This window comes from Anastrepha obliqua, chromosome 3, assembly GCF_027943255.1.
Source record: "Anastrepha obliqua isolate idAnaObli1 chromosome 3, idAnaObli1_1.0, whole genome shotgun sequence".
NCBI lineage: Eukaryota > Metazoa > Arthropoda > Insecta > Diptera > Tephritidae > Anastrepha > Anastrepha obliqua.
The window spans coordinates 14,714,955-14,736,035 of record NC_072894.1 but is presented as its reverse complement, the minus strand read 5'-3'; the positions used below and the strand labels follow the sequence as shown (position 1 = coordinate 14,736,035).

The window sequence follows — 21,081 nt, the reverse complement described above, 5'->3', positions numbered from 1 at the left end:
TATAAATAATACACCAGCCAGATGTATGAGTGTTTATTATTACCAACCCACAGCGAGCCCACTCTGCGCCAACGAAATTATGTGTGCTGTTTATTTTGTTCTTGTACTTCGTATTTTACGATGTAACTATTGAATACGGAAATGATTTGCACCGCCTGACTTTTGGACTCGAATGCGTTGTAGCGTGGGGTATATTTGTGCATATGTAAATGTGTGTGTGTGTGTATGTGTGGTGAGGGATATGCACATATGCATGCGCTGGTTGTATGTGTCTGTCTGCGCATGCGCGCTTACTTCACGTCTTGCCGTGCTGGAGTCTCTTGTGTACGGGTTTGCAGTGTTTGTGTGGACTTGCGGGTGTGAATTTTTATTTTGGTTTTGCTTTATTTTTTACTTATTTCTGCATGCAATGCATGTTTGCAACGTTTGCACTTTTCTTCACTACCTGCGCGCTGCTGGTGAATGTTTTTCTTGTTTTGGTTGTTTGGTTTTTTATTTAGTGCCATTTGGCGCATTTAATGTCTTGATTTATTCATTAGCGTTAGCACTAAAATGGCCACTATTCGTATCATTGAATTATTAACCTACATTTATCAAAGTTTATGGTAGTTTTATTGGCTAAGCCGTAGTATTTAAAATTTAGGCTATACATTTGGAAGGGGTAATCAGCTGCTATAGAAATAAACAAATAGAACTGCTGCTTTAAGCATTTATGTAATATACAGGGTTGCCCATATTCGACGGATCTTCAGCCATTTCGCTGACTCTTTGGGCCCATTCCAATCGACGAGGCTTGTCCGCCGGCAACAATCTTTGCGTCAATTGAATCTTATACGGGAATAAATGCAAATCAATGCGGATAATTCGTTGTAAAGTGGTCCGAGCAATGCCCAACTGCTGAGAACGGTGATTTTGGGATGTCCTTGGCGACGTCTCAACACTGGCCCGTACAAGAGCAATATTCCGATCGCCATGCTCGGTTTTGATTTGGCCTCTTTGGATTAGAAAAAGCATCACCACCAGTCGAAAACCTTCCGTACAAACGTTTAATGTTGTTCTTAGAAGGCGCCCTTTTCACATTATTTTATTTTTTATACGCACGTTGAGTTTTCACAATTGACTTCTTTTGTTGAATGTAAATTTCAACAATTTGGGAGCGCTCGCATGGCGTATACTGTTCCATGGTAAGAATGTGCTTGGACTGATGCTTCCAACGCGGTATATCATTAAGCGATCTGACGTCTCTGTCAAAAGATACAGGGTTGCCAAATGGGTCCGTCGAATATGGACAACCCTGTATTAAGCGTGTTTAACTTTGGATAGATAAGAGAAGGAAGTACTCGTTTAACTCATTTAACTGGATAATTGTCAAACCCATACCAAAGAAGTATTCAAATATTTGCTCCAATCATTTTTCTGCCACCTATTCGAAAAAGCCTCTAAACGCAAGTCTCAAAACTATGATGACTACTGGGAAATCAATTGACTTAAGAATTGCATAGGTCAGGTTAGGTACTGATGGTTGCCCAGAGAGTGGGCCCACTTGCACGGAAGAGTTTGGTTCATCTTTTGTGATACCATTGCAAGAGGGGAAAAAGAGGTGAGGGAAAAGGACGATAGGACGAAAGGGAAAGGGTTGGGGAGGGAATTGCATACACTTGCAATACTTTTCAATAAAACCGAGTATTCTTTTAAATATTTTATCAAAATTTCATGAAAATTTTAACGTAATTTACAGGCGTAAGGTGTAAGACTTTAACCGAAGACGTCTCGAGCGGATTTGCAGCATACTCGATGTGTAAAAATCTCAAAAAGGGCCAAACCGATAATTATGTATACAAGCTGAAGTCCAAAATAAACGAGATTGAGCTAAAATAGAAACGGCACGAGCTTTGTTCTGATAACTTCGAGTTTATTTATTCAAAATAGTGCTCCCTGGCCTCGATACACTGTTTTGCGCGATCTAAAAGTTTTTCGAAAGAGTGTCCCAGGTCATTGACCGGAATGTCTTTCAGGACGTCGGTACAAGCATTTTGTATGGCCTCTACGAACGCGAAACATTTCCTTTCGTAGCCAAATGCAATTTTCCGCATATGCAGAAGTCACAGGGAGCCATTGCAGGCGAATGCAGTGAGTGACTGATGGTTAAAATGCGATTTCTACTCAAAAAATCAGTCACAAGAGTGGATCGACTGGAGTGGAGTTGCATTATCATGCAATCAGCACCAGCTTCAAGTATTCAGGGCGAATTCAACGAATGCTACAAAACGTCAATATAGAAAATTGCACTGACGGTTTGGCCCATTGGCACGAACTCCTTGAGGACAATTCCCTTGGAATTGCAAAAACAAATGAGCATCGACTAGATTTTTGACTTCTCCAAACGCGCTTTTTTCGGGAGGTGGCTCGTCTGGGGCCTTCCATTCGACACTTTGATGCTTAGTTTCAGGTTCATGTTGGAAACACGACGTTTCATTACCAGTTACAATGTTGTAAAGGAAGTTCTCGTCTTTTCTCGCCTCTGTAAGACCTCATTACGAATGTTGAATTCTAAGCAATTTTTGGTCCTCAGTTAAATTGTGTGGAATGAAACGTGCACCGACCTTTTGTAAGCCCAAATGATCAGTTAAAATGCGATAAATCGATTTTTTGGACATATTCAACTCCGATTCCATGAATTGATGATGATGATTTCGTTTCATTTTTGATAAATCTACGACGAATTTCGATGGAGTCTTCACTGATTACTGATTTTGGGCAGCCCGTATGTTCATTGGTATTTATGTCCTCACAAACCTTTCTGAAACGTGTAAACCACTCATGAACTCTTGTGTTTACCCACATTTCCGGCCGTTTGCGATGTACAGCATCTCTCAAACGCTTCAAAAGGGATAAATAATATTCTTTATTGACTGTCTAGCCCGATGGAAGATACCCATGGTGCACTACGCCTTGGCAATCGAAGAAAACAGTCAACATCAACTTCGCGGTACTTTTTGATCATAGGGTATATATGAGTAAATCGATATTATTTCTTATAAATAGATTCGTTTTTTTTTTTTCATCAAAAAATTGTACGCGAGTACTATTTATATTGGCAATAAAAAACTTTGTGGCGCTATAATAACTTTGAAATTGTGTAAATTGTAATTTTTTACTCTTCCGGCTCAAATGGTTGCCGACCTCTGCTATACGACGAATTGAAAATGGAGTCCAAATAGTTTTACTGGATTATTAGATATTAGTTTAGTATTAGAGGTAGTATTTGTTGTCTTGGATGACTAATTATTTCGGCCAAGATCGAATGTTAGACATCAGCTCTCTTTCATGTTTGACCAGCAGTCGTAGTTAGGTTACGTTAGGTTAGGTTGACCTGGCTGGCTGAAAGCCATCCTATAGACCTATTGATCCTTAGTGTTACCAGATGGAGCTAGACCCTTACGTTTCTTTGTAGTAGACATCTTGTAATCAGTCGTAGTAATCTATATAAATTATTAAGCTGACCTAAAACAGCCCCACCCAAAAACTAAAATTTTTAGCCTTAATTTCTTCCAAATATTTCTGGAAGCTAGAGATCGTTAAAAAATTATTCTGCTAACCGAGTCCCATTAAATTTCTTTACATTCGGTTCAAGACAAGTGTGTACACTCACATAGGTATTTTTGTGTTACAAGATAGCTCGAAATCGTGATAACTAGAATTATTTATATCGCAAGGCATGTGATCAGAGTGTTTCGCAGATAAGCAGTCTACTCAAGTATTAGCTCTTTGAAAGATTCAAAAGCGCACATAGTATTACTACTTATATATTTAGCTGCTTTCTGAAATCATAAAACCACTTAGTGTCATGCGTAAGATAGTTTTCAAGTATTCGTATTGGCATTAACCAATTAAATTGCAGTCATAATTTGATAAAGTGATAAGAGCCATCGAATCATAAGCCAATTGAAAGCCGAGAGGTTGCAGATAGACAGTTAGTGCTTAGGTATTAACTAGCTAAGATCCGCAGCTAAGTGAATATAAATAGAAAGCTAAGTTCTGTCTTATTGCGTAAGAGCCTATGTACGTATGTGGGTATACTTAGGGATGCATGTATGCAGTTAAGTGATTGTTATGAGTAGGTGTCGCCAAACTCAATAAGTGCATATGGCTTAACGACATTGTTTCCTATTTATTTTTTTTATACTTATATATAAGGTTGTCAAAAAAGTCTTGCGGTATTTCCGCAAGCTTGTCTTTGCAAGCGCTTGTTCTAGTTGTATTCGTCGCATCGGTTCACGCTAGAGCTTTTTGGAAAGCTCTTTTCACGTGCTAACACGTGTTTGATTAATTGTTGTTTGCTTTTTTCGTGAGTTATAGCGTCGCAAACATGGAGCAAAATAAAGAGAAAATACGGCATATTTTACAGTACTACTACGATAAAGGCAAAAATGCATCTCATGCTGACAATAAAATTTATGCAGTTTATGGACCCGATACAGTTTCCATTTCCACCGCACAACGATGGTTTCAACGTTTTCGTTCTGGTGCAGAGGTGATCGAAGATGCGTCACGGTCCGGAAAGCCTGTCGTCGAAAATTGCGATAAAATCGCTGAATTGATCGAAAGAGACCGGCATAGTAGCAGCCGTAGCATCGGCCAAGAGCTGGGCATGAGTCATCAAACCGTTATAAACCATTTGAAGAAGCTTGGATTCAAAAAGAAGCTCGATGTATGGGTGCCACACGACTTGACGCAAAAAAACATTTTTGCCCGTATGGATTCATGCGAATCGCTTCTGAATCGCAACAAAATCGACCCGTTTTTGAAGCGGATGGTGACTGGCGATGAAAAATGGGTCACTTACGACAACGTGAAGCGCAAACGGTCGTGTTCGAAAAGCGGTGAAGCTGCCCAGACGGTGGCCAAGCCTGGATTGACGGCCAGGAAGGTTCTTCTGTGTGTTTGGTGGGATTGGCAGGGAATCATCCACTATGAGCTGCTCCCCTATGGGCAAACGCTCAATTCGGACCTGTACTGCCAACAACTGAACCGCTTGAATGCAGCACTTATGCAGAAGAGGCCATCTTTGACCAACAGAGGCCGAATTGTCTTCCATCAGGACAACGCCAGGCCACACACATCTTTGGTGACGCGCCAGAAGATCCGGGAGCTCGGATGGGAGGTTCTTTTACATCCACCGTATAGTCCGGATCTCGCACCAAGTGATTACCACCTATTTCTGTCCATGGCGAACGAGCTTGGTAGTCGGAATTTGTCCACAAGAGAGTCCTGTGAAAATTGGCTCTCCGAGTTTTTTGACAATAGGGAAGCGAGCTTCTATAAGAGGGGCATTATGAAGTTGGCATCTCGTTGGGAACTCGTCATCGAACAAAACGGCGCATATTTGACTTAAATCGTATTATTAACCAATTTTATGAACAATTGAAAATTCAATAAAAATACCGCAAGACTTTTTTGACAACCTTATATATATTTTTTATATATATATATACTTGTATGTACTATAATATACATGTATGATATTTATGAACCAAACACACATATATATTTGCCTGACACACTGAAATGTGAAATGCCTTTCTCTAACTCACATTTCTATTTTTCAATTTGCATTACAGGGAAATCCTCATCGAATAACAAAGAAGTTATCTGTGGCGATGACAAATACAAAGAAGAGGGTGATCTCTGGAATGTGGAGGCCCAAACCGCATTCCTCGGCCCGAATTTGTGGGATAAAACTCTGCCGTACGATGCCGATCTTAAGGTAACACAAGTTAGTATCATTTCTGCTGCGTAGTGAAGCGTGCTCTTCATATCCATGCATACATACATATATACATTTCACTTTTTGATTTTCGTGCATACACACATAGCAAATGGCATATTTACAAAAACACAAAACAATTAAAAAATATTTTTTTTTTTTTCTTTTTGAAAAAAAGTTGCAAAGCCGGCAGCGGGTAGTCAGGTTAGCCAAAGCTGTGGAAGTGATTAGTTTATTTGATGAATTTGTTTGCCTTCGAGCGTAGATACAAAGCCTTCCTGTCTACCCTCCGGCAGATGAGCTGACGGCCCGTTTGCATTTCTACACAAATACACAAAGATTTTCATAATTCAGCGCTTTGAAGCTTTCGTAGTGCGGACTGCATATTCAGTTGAATGAAGCTTAAAATTACTTTTCTAATTGTTAACATACGAATGCAATTGTACAAGTACACATTCATGCATAGTTACATAGTCATGCGTATTCATGTAAATGTGGTGCACCGAGAGTGTTCTTTGTAATGGATAATTCACGACAGGTATATGTACCTATATGTGTATGCATGTACAAGTATACTTGTTTATACATGCATACACACGTATATATATATCTGTTCCTATGTACTTGCAATAAAATGTGTCTGCTCGATTTTTAAGTATTTTATTACCAACTTGATTACGGCAGTGCTTGTAATTTTAAACCCAATCGTTATCTCTCTTATTACTTGGCATAAAGTGAGATATACATGGCGCTAACTGATTTTATACCCAACGAATGCATGAGATTTTATTTTACTTGCAAAAAAAATATCAAAAATCTTATATAAATACATATACTAAAATTTGATGGATTATAAAATCGCGCACACATAGTTTTTTCCCCACATTTTAATTAAAAATGTTGTGATTTTGATGAGAATTTGACGAATTTTTATAAATTCTGAATTATTTTTGTCCTTATTGTAGAGAGAACTATTTTTTTATTAAAAATAATTTAAATTACAAAATAAATAGTCAAAACTAGGCAATATGTAGTGCCTTCATAGTAATTTGAAGGGTGTACTTGAAATATTATATTATATATACCCACAAATTAATTAATTGGAAAGATATTGATCTTTGCACATCCTGAATCTATAGCCTAGGAGTACCTATTTCCCATGAACGCTTAACTGCAGTTAAACAAAAGCTATGTTAAGCCAAGCAGCTGTTTGCATTGAGATTTGCTGACGACAGACAGCTAACAGAGTGGCTAAAAGGGGCCGATTGTGAGAATAAAAGGTGGTGCAAAATCGATCACCTTAGCGGAAGATTTATAATTTTTGGAAATAGCGACGAAATACACAAGCAATGGAGCGCGTAAAGGTCAAAATAAGGATTTCCATTATTAAAAATTATTTTTTTTAGTTAGCAAAAAAATGATTCAAATACGAAATTGGATGATTAATTTTGCGCCACCTTGAATTAACTTCATCTAAATTGTTTATTTAAAAAATATTTACTTATACTCAAATTATATGAGAAAAAGTAATTATCATTAAGAAAATTGGATGTTTAATTTTGCGCCACCTTGTATTAACTTCATCTAATTTGTTTAACTAAAAAATATTTACTTATGCCAAAAAAATATAGGAAAAAGTAATTTTGGATGGTTTATTTTGCGCCAGCTTGTATTCACTTCGTCTGATTTATTTGTACAGAAAATATTTATTTATGCCAAAAATATATAGGAAAAAGTAATTTTGGATGATTAATTTTGCGCCACCTTCTACTCTCTTCGTTTGATTTGTTTGTACAGAAAATATTTACTTATGCCAAAAATATATAGGAAAAAGTAGTTTTCATTAAGCAAATTGGATGATTAATTTTGCGCCACCTTGTATTAGCATCGTCTGATTCGTCCATACAGAAAATATGTATGCTAAAGATACATAAGAAAAAGTAATTTTCCTTAAAAAATTCGAGCACTGTTTCCTCGCTCATTCATTTAGTTGGTATACTTACCACTGTTAACATAACATTTTCTGTTACGCCTTTAAATTAGAGTAAACCTGTTCTGAAAGAGAATTTCTGAGATTTTATACCACAACAAATATAGTTTAAATTTTATTGTAATAATAGTTTTCCGATTTTTACCTAATATCGCACACTAAATCTTTAAGATCAAAAGAGCATATGCATAGGGACATAGTTGCAGTAAAGGAATGGTTACAATTCCGAAACTTAGAGTAGAAGTCAAATCATTTTGACACTTTTCAAAATTTACAAATTGTCGCCTATTGCAACATTCGATAAGTCCTCTTATTTTCCTCAGCATCCTATATATGATATTATGAACTCAGAGTTTGTAAATGCTACAGCCTCCATTACACAAAATTAGACCAATGCACGTTGGAGAGAGAGTTTAGAAGGTGTGGCTAAAGTGAGACCGTTAACCGGTTCTCAGTGAATTTGAGAATAAGCAAGAAGAATCGGACGTAACAGCGGGTAAGGCAGCTGTTTGTTTACGACAAAACTGAGTTTGTGTTAGTGATATAAGGAAAAATCGGCGCAACTATTGCTCACGCCACCTCGTTGGCATCTGAACAGCGATTGATTCGAAAAGCGTAAGAATATATATAAAAATGAGCAGAATCTGCTGCCGAAACCCCTATCACAACGCAGCTGGAGTTATCCGCAACATTTTTTCCGGAGGGCCAAACTTTGTGATCTATCAGCCTTGAGCCGAATGTACTTTTTCTCTCTTATGTGTGGCCAAATAATTTTACTCAGAAATGACAGCTGAGTTTCTCTTTCAATTAGTCGGAGAGCGCATACCTGCGATTCATCCTTCATGAGCTACGATCTACTATGTTTTACATAGTTTAACTTAGCATCCTTGCCTTGAAGTTATCGAAATCAACTATACCTAGTATAGTTAAGAGAGCCATATCAGAGAATTTTTTCTGGATGAGCTTTTACTTATATCCGTATATGGCCGCCGTAACCGCTTAGTGCCTGGGCTCGAATCTCCGGGCATGAAACACCAAATGATAAAAAAAGTTTTTCCTCATACCGGTCACTATCCGGCAGGCAATGGCAAACCGCCAAGTGTATTCCTGTCATAAAAAATCTCCTCATAAAAAACCACTTGCTTTCGGAGGCGGCATCAAACTGTAGGCAACATCAAAGTGTACACCATAAAACGAAGTAGGAACTCGGCCAAACACCCAATAAAAAGTGCAGGCGCCAATTCTTACTATATCGATGTATATCTTAGCTCAGTGCATTTATTTCTAAAATAAATTAAATTATTTTAACTCTACTAATTTCTCCATACCTTTTTGTGTTGGTAGGCCTCAAGAACATTTCTTTCAACAAAGCAAGACCAATTTGAACTTATTACAATATGATTTTTAAAATTCTGAAGGGGATGTCAGTAGAGTGCCAGAAGAAATCGGAAAGGAATGAAAAAGTACTACTTGTGAGTTAGCCTCTTAGGTATCCTCTAGATTATATCACCTAGCCTATAGGTTTTGAAAAACATCACAAATGCGGCTGCCGATTCGAGCTTTTTCTGTCAAGACTATAGGCTTAGAAAAAAATTGTGGGCACACATTTCACATTGGTTTTATGTTTATGCAATTAGAAGATTAGGTACCTGATTTTTTTTTTTTTTTTTGTACACTAACTAAGCAAGTTGAAGCGTCTAAACTTCTGTCGGGCTAAGTATTATATTAAATCGACATGACCTGTTGGATTTCTTGAAATCAATGAAAACTTCGCATAAATAATAAATAGAAATGTTACCATTTAGGTATTTTAAAATTCGATTATCTTGTAATTCAATTCTTACTATTATATTTTAATGCGATTGGGATAAAAAAATACAAACTGCCATAAATTTCGGCTTCCGGTCGGGCTTTTCAATTTCAAACACTGCCTCAAGAAGATGTTACTACAAATTCACATTTTCGAATAAAAATTATATAATATAAGTGTTTTTTTGTTTCTTTGTCAAATGTGTGTAATACGAAAATTCGAAAAGTTTTTAAAAGTTGTTGCTTTGTTTTCTATTGTTTACATTTAATTGATTAAATATAATTTCCACTAACAAAATATAATTCGTTTTTGATTATTTTTCATTTACCACCTGTACGTGCATACGTAAATGTTTCGCCACATACAGTACGCAGATTTGGATGAATTCCTATCGGAGAACAATATACCTGATGGCTTGCCTGGCACCCATTTGGGACACTCAAGTGGCTTGGGGCATCGATCTGATTCGCTAGGGCATGCAGCTGGTCTGGGACTGGGTCTGGGTCATATAACGACGAAACGTGAACGTTCCCCATCGCCATCGGATTGCATAAGTCCGGAAACATTGAATCCACCATCGCCGGCTGAGTCAAGTGAGTACACACGGCACTGCAAACAAGCGAATGTATGTATGTGAGTTGTAGTTTTTTTTTTATTGACTGTAGTAATTTTGTTAAATCCCAACCGATTTTCTAATTTCTGTATATGTATATATTTGTATATAAAGATATCCAAAAAGAGTGAATACCTACGAACATTTATGGTAGGCGAGCCACGTTCCGAAGTTGAGATATTTAAATATGTTTAGCCAGATTATTTTGGATGAAGTGCGGTAATATATATATATATATATTACAAAATTTTATAATTTAGATGAAAAAGGAACTAGTTTTTGTTTCTAGTGTGCAATGCAGCTGCCTATTTGGTATTTCATATGCTGTGGAGGCCCATCGATTGTAACTCGACAATATGAATCTTTGCAGAGATTAATTTAAATTTGAATTTTGACTGCATGCGAATATTAGTTGCGTTTAGAAAAAACAACAACAAGTTATATTAAAGTCAATTGCTGATTCAGTTTAACTTTGCTATTAGAAAAACAAAGCGCGCAGGATGGGTACCGAGCAAGGCAAATCAAAAAGGGAGCAGCAGTCGAATAAAAACAATACTGCAAGCCATATTTCTCTGCTGCTTGAATTCTATGGGCAACAACAAAGTAAAAGGCGGTCTGACAAATTAGAGAATACATAAAATAAAAAAAGTCAAATCAGCTGATCTACCTTCCTGATGTGCCTTGGTACCGCGCAAATTTCAAAAAACATTTTGCCCCCTTTAGTGAGTAGTTGCGCTCATCCACTTATTGAAGATTATTTTCGAAATTATAATGAACGCGAAGTGATGCTAATTTCTTTTTGGCTTAAATTAAAATATGTATTTGAAAGGAATATTCAGATGAATGAAGGAATATATAGACTTACCAAAAAAATAATCTGAGCCGCGTACCATGGAAATTTTACGCACACAAATATTTCACGAGCAAGGAAAGTGCATTACTTCTTTCCCCCAGGTGCTAGGAAAAAATTTATTTGCTAATTTTAAGCAACAAATATTCTTAGACAAGCGAGTGTACTTGGTTTTTGAAAGACAAACACATTTAAATTAGGAAGCAGATATGGGCCGATACATTTTAAAGTTACATAATGAGTTTTTTGTTTTTAATTTTTATTTCGGTTAGTGATTTAGCAAAAATATTGAAGCAATGTTGTTGTTGAGCGAAAATGTGAATTTTTAATTCTTTGCCATAGTAGCGGTATTAGCGAATTTTTCTTTGTCGGGCAACTGAGATGACTAAAAGTGTTGAAGAGCACTTTAAAGTTAGAACAGTTAGAATAGTTATCGGCACGGTAAGTAAAGTTCCTCTATAATTAGATAAAAAAGCACTCCTAAGCTCGGCAGTGTATATTATGATGATGACCATTCCTTTTTTGTGAATTTCGTATTAGCCATTCATGGGATAAACCCAGAAAGCGTGACCACGCTCTTAGAAAATATCATAAAGGGTGGTTAAGTTTCAAGGGCCGGTGTTGATTTTGAATCAAATACAATTTTTTTAGGAAATTATTATCATTTGTCAATTATGTATTGCACAAAATATTGGCCAAATGGCCACCGCGGCCTCGGCGGCACACCTCCATCCGATGGTCCAAATTTTCGAAATGTCGATGACGCTGAGGCACAATTGAGGTTCTATGCCGTTAATGTGCCGAATTATCCCTTTTCTTTCAAATAACCCCAAAGAAAGAAGTCCAACGGTGTCAAATCACATGATCTTGGCGGCCAATTGACATTGCCGCGACGTGAAATTATTCGGCAATTTTCGCGTAAAAGAGCAATTGTTTCGTTAGCTGTGTGACAAGGGACGGTGCGTCCTGTTGAAACCACATATTGTCCACATCCATATCTTCCAACTCGGGCCATAAAAAGTTCGTTATCATCTCACGATAGCAAACACTATTCACAGTAACTGCCTGACCGGCCTTATTTTGGAAAAAATACGGCCCAATGATGCCGCCGCAGTGCCTATGCAAGACATAAAACAATTAAAATAAAAGAGACTTCTATGGCGCCCCGTACAAATTGTTTTCTTCTAGAAGTTTTATTATACCTCTAACCTTAACCTATTGACGCACATTTCCCTTGCTCTTTGTTTTAATGCTTGTTGTTTTTGTTTATATTTTGTTCACTTATTATAGTTTACAACGAACAGTTTGAAAAACATTGCTAATATTTAAGTATTTGACCTTTCAGGTTTCTCCTTTGCGTCATCGGGGCGAGACTTCGATCCACGCACCAGAGCATTCTCCGATGAAGAGCTCAAACCACAGCCGATGATCAAAAAATCACGCAAACAGTTTGTGCCCGACGAATTGAAGGATGACAAATATTGGGCACGCCGCCGGAAGAATAACATTGCCGCCAAGCGATCCCGTGACGCACGCCGCCAAAAGGAGAACCAAATAGCGATGCGTGCTCGATATTTGGAAAAGGAAGTGAGTGGCACATAAATACTTTTATACGTATGGAAATTATTTACAAGTTTTTGTTTTAATTTATTCAGAATGCGACATTACATCAAGAAGTGGAACAGTTGAAACAGGAAAATTTGGACTTGCGTGCGCGTCTCTCAAAATTCCAAGATGTGTAATGTTAAGAAGTACCACCCAACTATACTATATAAATATGTATATCACCTCCAAAAACACAACCACCAGTCTTAGATGCAACCAACCAGGCAATTTAATATGAAACAAATATATTAAAGCAAATCAACAGTTATTCATGGAGCGACAAAGGATCTGAAGATCAGACATGCATACATATGTATGTACATATGGGCAAGCATGATCCTGTGTGCAGCTTACAGAATGAAACGGAAGAAAAAACTCATGATACATTTTTCACACACAAACACATGCAAATACACCAAGTAAAAAAACATCCACATAAATTTACAGACATTAAGGAATTACTTGCAGCTTATTATTGAACCAGCGACAAAAAGGAAATTCTTAATTTACATTTAAATAAAATAGATAAAAAACAACTACAAAATAAGCCTACAAATAACGTAAAGTAACATAAAATATATGAAAAGGAAGCAACAACTACAACAATTGGCACCCTCAAGAAGGTGTCAAGAAAGGAGGAGAAGAGTAAAAGCAAAAGAAGCATTAAATATAAAAACTAAAAATACATTTAAACAGAAAAAATCAAAACAAAAACAAAGTAAAATTCCTACAGAAATCTTAAAATAGTGCTGACACAAAACCAACGGGGGTCAAAGCAAAACAACAGAACCACAATAGATAAAAATCAATAGAGAAGAAAAAACACAATGTGAAGAGCAGCGCGGTGGCTGGTGACTGGGAGGCAGACGAATCTTGCAATATACTCACGTTGTGCAGCAGCGGGATATTAGTGCGTCTACAAGAAAACAGCAACAATAAATAGAGAAAAAGCTCGAAGAAACTGCAAAATTGGCTAATAACTCGATAAAATATTGGGTTTGTTCAACACTGAAAAAACAAAAACATACAAGCAAGCACGCATGCATACATATACAAGTATATGTAGGTGTATTACTATACACACATACATACATAATTTATATACAAAGGAAACGCATACACGCAAGCATAGAAATGAAACTATTCAAGTTATACAGCATACACATACACATACGTATGCGTACAAAGGCAATTTATGTGCGTATGTTTAAGCAGCGATTTAGGTAATAATACATCCATACACATATACATACATGCATGTGTATATGTAAGGCGAAAATTTCGCAAACAAAAGTTATATTAAAAAATTATTGTTAAAAACAACTGAATGGTGAAGAAACTGCTTACGACATTTAGACTAAACTAATCTTATTATAAAATAGTTGAATAAAGTTACAAATGAAAAACAATAAAAAAACCATGTGAAATATAGAAATAATAGCAAAAATCATTAAGAAAAAAATTGCTTGTAGATACACACACACACACACAAATCCACACACACACACACGCACGCGCATACATACAGGATCAAAAAATGTAGTTGCATTTAAAATACAGCCTAAACAGATCAATAGGAAAAGCAATAGTTGCACAAAGTTGTCAGCAACATAAGCAAACAAGTTGAGTAAGCATGCTGCTGCAACATGTTGCGGCGAACGACAGGTTGCCGGGCATTAAGAGCCATATAGACAATGCGAAGAGCTGCCTATTTGACTTTTATGTGATTTCAAATTTGGTACGGCAAAGTAGGGCGGACAGATCAAAATACAAAACAGACGGAATGCAAGACTTTTTGTAATTCTGCCGTGACGTAATTTTTGGATTAGCTATTAGTTATGATCGATTTAAAGCTGCCGAAATAGCGAACTTTTGTTAAATAACGAAATAAAAAGTCAGTTGAAGAAGAAAAAATGGAACAAGAAAATATAAGCCAGCTGAGCTCAACAAGAGATTCAAATTCAGTGAGAACTCAATAACTGCTGTGTTCTCTCATTCTTATTATCAAAACATGTGCATTCGCCTGTACAAAGTTTTGAGCAAATGAAGTGAAATGAAATGAAGCAAACTCTTTAGAAAATGCAAATCGAGTGGATTTTGAAATCAGCATTTGATAGGTAGCTAGATTAAATGGTTGACGTATACTAGTCTGACACTCCCCATGCAGCACTAAAGCGCAGTTTTGATAAAATTCTGCTTCACGTCAACCGGCATATATCTATGGTACAGCCAACCAGCGCTGTTGATATAATGATGTTGGTGTGCGCCGACGGTTGATGGGATTTAGGTTAGATCACTTTCCCAGGCTGTCAAAGATAGGATCACCCAGAGCACACCTTAAACGTCTAGCTTCCAACTCGGGCATTTATAGAGAAAGTGCTCAACAGTCTCCTTCTCTGAAAGGTTCTCACAGCTTCTGCAAATTCTTTTGCTTAAAGTTTAATTTGTACAACAAAAACATGCTGTATATTACCAGCTTTAATATTTCGACAAACATTTCTGAACGATATGTGAGCCGCTCTTTTCTTCTATGTACAATAATTAGCAATGGATTTTTGAAACACAAAAAAAAAATACAAAAAGTGAATTTCCTTTAAGTTCTTTATACATATATACATATTTTGAGAACTCGCCTAGACCAAGTTTTATTTAGTCAATACTAATAATTAAATTATTTAAGAAGTTGTTGAAGAAACTTCTGTACAGAGTTATTAATGAATTTGTAAAGAAGTTGTATTTCCCAACATTAATTTGCTTTTGCGATCCAAACTTAATTCCCGTACAAAAAATATTTTTGGAATATTACTAGCAGAAATCAAAAAGTATGCTTCTCCACACACCTAAGCATAAATTAGCAGCAACAGTTGAGTCCTCAGCGCTTGTGATCCCAAACTGAGCTGAAATTTTTAATTTACAAAACAAGAACAGCGACTTGAACACGTTAAAGGCTTACGAAACTTATGTATTGTACTTTTCATCCTTTGCTTACAAGCCTGTTAGTTTATAATTTTATAGATATTAAAGTGCTTTTATTTAATTTTTTAATTTTTTTATACATTTTTTTTCATTTATATGCACTTTTAGCGCTATTTTTCCAATCCCTTTGAATTGATTGCTAATTATGCACCAAAATATTTGCACTGGCATACGATCCAACCAACTATTCGTCACAGCTATGCAATCAGTCACATACTCAGTCAATTTAACACACTGCCTCGTCGTCAACATGTTGCTGCGCACTCAGTCCGTTTGCTCTATGTCTCTCTCCGCTCACATTGGCATGGTTGCTGGCAACATTTGTTTATAATCACACGCGCCATTGTGATGAAATGATTCATTCTCACTACTACCAGTGCATAGATAAAAAAAGCGAGCAAAGAGAACTCGTCGAAAGGCAAACGATTTAAAATTAAAAAACAAGAAACTAATTTGTATGAAGCAGTCAAAATTATTATTAGTGACTTGAAAGGCAAAAACAAAAAAATGAAATACGAATGAAATGAAGAAACTTAAATAAAATGAAAATTGTGTACCTAAGTTTATAATTAGCTGTAAACACCTAAGAATATCCTTAGACATTGTGTACATTGCCTAGCCTATCAAGAACGAAATTAATTTGCATTAATACCAAAATGATAGTGGAATCGTCAGGAGAGGAAATCATGGCAAGGGAATGTACTTCAAACGTCTTTAGCAAATCAGCTGACTAAATTTATATGATTTACATTTAAAATTTTATGACTTTGCTTAAGTAAATCCAACCAGTTGCCCTGCATAAAATTGGTACTCACAACTTCAAGGTGACAAAATCACTGTGGCTGGAGAAGCTTTTATTCAACTATTAGCGGAATTCCGTGAACTCGTTGCTGCTGCTGATTAATTTAAATTTAAGCTAGAACATCTGCAGTGTTAGAGAGCCTCACTGTGGCAGAGATCTGATCTGATGTCCCAACTGGCTGCCTTGCGCTACCCCTAGAGGATATTTTTCTTTGAAGCGCGAAAATTGACTTTTGTGTTTGCTTTGCTCCTTTGTGCTTCCTTATGTTGCTTTATTAATCAATTATCCATTAGCAATTACCACATAAAAAAAATTGACTTATAGTGTAGTAACTGATAATTTAAATAAAATACGCTTTAATTTGATGCAAATTAAATTGAATCGTTTTTTGCGAGTGTACATTCATACATATATATTCATACAAAGAAACAAAAATAAAAAAACAAAAACAATGATTTTTTTTATAAAATTTAACGTTGATTAATTTATGTGTAGTAGTAAAAGTTTTTAGTAGTAACAGTTTTTTTTTTGTGTTTTTGTTATTATTGTTTAAAACTTGTTAATACTAATCGCAATAATGATAATTATTTTGAGTGAAATACAGTTATTGTAAAATACAAAAAAAACAAAAACATAAAAAAGTGTGTTTAGCGTGCGGAGTGGAAGTGTTTACTACTTTTTCTTTGACATTTTTTCGAAAAAAAAAACATGCTGCTATGGAAAATATTAATAATATGCCACAGAGTGTACCTAAGCAGCACTTTTACAACAGCAATACCGTAATTAGTTGATTTTTTCACAATGCAATGCAGTAGCATCTGCCTGCAACAAGCCAATATGTCAGGCAGGGGTGGTAATCATTATCAGCTAAGAAATAAAACCTTAATATGATTTTCTTTCTTCTTTTCTTAATTAGGTTTTTTTTGCTCAATTTTAATGATTACTTTTTTTTGTCTGTTTTGGAGATTTGGATGATTACTTTTTTTTGCCTATTTTGGAGATTTGGATGATTACTTTTTTGCCTATTTTGGAGATTTCCTATACCTTTTTAATTAAAAAAAAATTTTTTTTTTTGCTCGGAAATAATTTTCAATTTTCTTTTTTTGCTCGAAAATTAATTATTTTTTATTCCTTTCCTTCTTCCTTAATTTTTTGTTTTTCTGTTTCAAATCGGCGCTTTTGTACTACTTGAACGATTTACCTACCTAAGTTAAAATTAATTTTTGGTTTTATTCTCTACATATTTTTTAGCTCAAAATATTCCTTTCATACTTTTTTAAATTTTTTCTAACCCAAATTTTAAATATTTTTTAACTCAAAAATAATGATTTTTATTTTTTTTTTAATTTGTTTTACTTCTTAATTTTAAGTTTTTTCGGCTCTGAAGTTGTAACCGCCTTTTTATCTTTTATTTACTAATTTTTTTCTTCTGTTTTTATATTTTCTTTACACAAATTTTAAATATTTTTTAACTCAAAAATAGTGATTATTCTTTTTTTTTAATTTTTTAAATTTGTTTCACTTCTTAATATTAATTTTTTTTAACCGCCTTTTTATCTTTTATTTATTAATGTTTTTCTTCTTTTTTTATATTTTCTTTACTCAAATTTTATTTAATTTTAACTACAAAAATAGTGATTATTCTTTTTTTTTAATTTTTTTTAATTTGCTTCACTTCTTAATTTTTATGATTTTCAACTCAGGAATTGTGAGCGCCTTTTTTATCTTTTATTTATTAATTTTTTTTTCTATTTTTATATTTTCTTTACTCAAATTTTATTTAGTTTTTAACTCAAAAATAGTGATTATTTTTTTTTAAATTTGTTTCACTTCTTAATTTTTACTTTTTTCGGCTCTGAAATTGTGAGCGCCTATTTTATCTCTTAAATAAATAATTTTTGATATTTTTCTGTTGCCAAATTTTCATTCGTTGAATACTAATTATTAATTATATTTTTTCCATCCTATATTTTGTTTATAATTTTAGTTTATTTTTTTGCTCGAAAATTAATTAATTTCTATTCCTCTGCTTCTTAACTTTTTTTCTGTTTAGCTAAAAATATTTTTTCGTTTTATTCTCTACTTAGTGTTTAGCTCAAAATATTGGTTGGTTGGTTGGTTTAAGGGGCATCGGAGTGCCACATAGACCACAAGTTGGGTCCGTTGTGTTGCCCTAAAGCTCATTATATTATACGAGTATGATTTCCCCACCTAACCGAGCTCAAAATGTTCCTTTCATACTTTTTTAATTCTTTCTACCTAAGTTGTAATTATTTTTTACCTCAAAAATAGTAATTAATATTCTTTTAATTCATTCTTAATTTTCACTTCTTAATTTTTATGTTTTTCAACTCAGGAATTGTAAGCGCCGCTGTGAATTATTTTTTGATTTATACATTTTTCTTTTCTTGTTTTTTTTTTTTACTCAAAGAAATAATTTATGACATTTTTTTGGCTTTTTAATTTCCATATTTATGTTTGCTCAAAGTAGATACCTATGAAATGAGACTTTCAGCTATTAGTCCATAGACGTCGCTAGGAGTATTTTTAAATTTTAATTATTGATTATATTTTTTTTCTTCTTAAATTTTGCTTATAATTTAATTAAAGTTTTGTTATTTGGTTTGCTCAAAAATTAGTAATTTTTTTCGATTTTCTCACACCTTAATTTTTAATTTTTTTTTCTTTGCCTTCTTATTTTGTTTTTGACTGAAATATACATCACTCATTTCCTGTCGAGTCTCATAATCCAAAAAATTATTTATTATTATTTCGATAAGTTAATTTGTACAAATGGCCTAAAGCTCTTTTTTCATGCTGTGTCAAAATTTCATGGCGATATCTATTCAGAATTAATAGTTGAAAATATGTCTTTACTTACACATATTTAGGTAAGCATAGGCAAGTGGGTTTTTGAAGCCGTTTGCTCATTTTGGTTGCTTCTATTATGACACTATTGAAGTAAATGAGCGATTATCGTAAATATTTAGTTAGTTGTTAGATTTTTTTGGTCTCAAAAATTGCAAATTTTCATTTCCCAATTTATTTTAGCAAACGAAGTCTCGACTTAAAATATGATATAACGGAGCATAGCCTTTATGGTCACCACCAAGTATAACAATTTTATATACAGCCAAAAAAAAAACAATAAGTAAAAGCATTCAAATTTTCATATCAAATTATTTGTATTTAAAAATTAACAAATTCAATTTATTCTATTAAATATAAAATAAAAATTAAAATCCTTAATTTTCTTGTTAAAAGCAATAAGCATAAAAGTTAATTATCAAATTTTGAGCAAAAAAAAAATTAATTCAAATTAAAAAGTTAGTTGTTATTATTTGTAAATAAAAAATAAATATCGTTGCATGTTTCAGTAGTATTGTGATATGTATGTATATGTAGTCGTGTAATAGTAGCTTTGCAAATTTTAGCACATTTTCATTCTTTTTATAAATCTTAAGAAATAATTATTATTTTCCGTCCCTTACTGCTGCGCAAAACTGTGTATCGAAAACCCCTAGTGCTCCTAACACTTTTCAAACTTATCACAGTTCAAATATTTGAGCAGCTTCAAAGCACTTTTTCAACAATGCCAGTGACGTGAGAGCATTTGGCATACTTTTGTTGGTGCTTCTCAGCTCGCTCAATGAGGATATTCACCGGAGGCGACTGTAGATATGATATTAACAGCGCTTAAGTTAAAAGTTATGCTCATAAATGTACGAGTCATGGAGAAAAAGATTTTTAACGGTGTACTACCTAGCAGACCGTTATTCGGCTAAATTTTGTGAAACACAAAACGAATGACGTAGAATGCAAAGTTCCCCTCAACAATTTTTTTTTCACCATACCTAACGAGGTAACCATATCTATCAGCCTTGTGTACGAGTACGAGCCAAAGAGAGAGTGGCTATTCTCCGTTTATGCAAGCCACCTTTACGCTGATACTTACCGATTGTTTATTTTTGGAATTAAATTTCTTTCAACGAGGGATGGCTTGTTTTTCATTGGGGCCTATGCACAGCGAAATTCATAATGATTACCACCACCAGCCTATTTACTCCTTACTCACGCTGCTTACAATGCAGTTACTCGCTGTTTTCATTTCAAAGTTTACTTGCTTTGTTTGCTTCTATGGATTATAGTAACGGCAAGGAAATAAAAGAGCGCAATAAAGCTTGTGGGTTATTATATAATTTCAAGTATGACAAAAAATGCAAGGAAAAACTTGCTAGTGATGTTAAATGATGAGCTAAATTCCTTGAATGCCTTAAGTGAAACGCGAAAAAATTACTAAAAATATTTAACTGCAAGCCTTAGAATATCAAACTGCTCACATTGTTTTTGAAAAATATGAACTTTTTTAAACACTTCAGCCAACTCATGTATGTAGGTGTGTGCTCGAGTAAAAGCTAGCCTGGTATTTGCTGTGTTCTTAAGGCGCATATGCATTTGCGCTACAATTGAATGCAAAAAAAAAAAGCTCATTCGTAAATGTCTTTATAAGAAGGCAACGAAAAAGTGAAATTATGCGCAACTATTTTTCATAACCACTAAAAAACGGAGAATTTATGTGCAACTATTTTTCACAACCACTAAAAAAAGTGTATTTTTCTCCAATTATTTTTCATAAGCGCAGATGCATGTAAACTGCGCCTTAGACAA

General features: G+C 34.6%; 1 protein-coding gene across 8 annotated transcripts in view; it reads left to right on the top strand.

Moving 5' to 3' along the window:
* LOC129242905 (hepatic leukemia factor) overlaps positions 1–15,263 on the top strand; it is an 89,999-nt gene extending 74,736 nt beyond the window's left edge. For 3 of the 8 annotated variants that reach the window (XM_054879829.1, XM_054879826.1, XM_054879830.1), the window contains 4 exons: positions 5,622–5,776; positions 9,935–10,160; positions 12,376–12,617; positions 12,686–15,263. In XM_054879829.1, the coding sequence (XP_054735804.1) occupies positions 5,622–5,776; positions 9,935–10,160; positions 12,376–12,617; positions 12,686–12,772 (710 nt within the window). In that variant the 3' untranslated portion in view covers positions 12,773–15,263. Of the gene's footprint in view, positions 1–5,621; positions 5,777–9,934; positions 10,161–12,360; positions 12,618–12,685 lie in introns of all 8 variants that reach the window. The other 5 variants (XM_054879828.1, XM_054879823.1, XM_054879824.1 and 2 more) reach the window with 3 other exon arrangements.
* Positions 15,264–21,081: the final 5,818 nt, after the last annotated feature.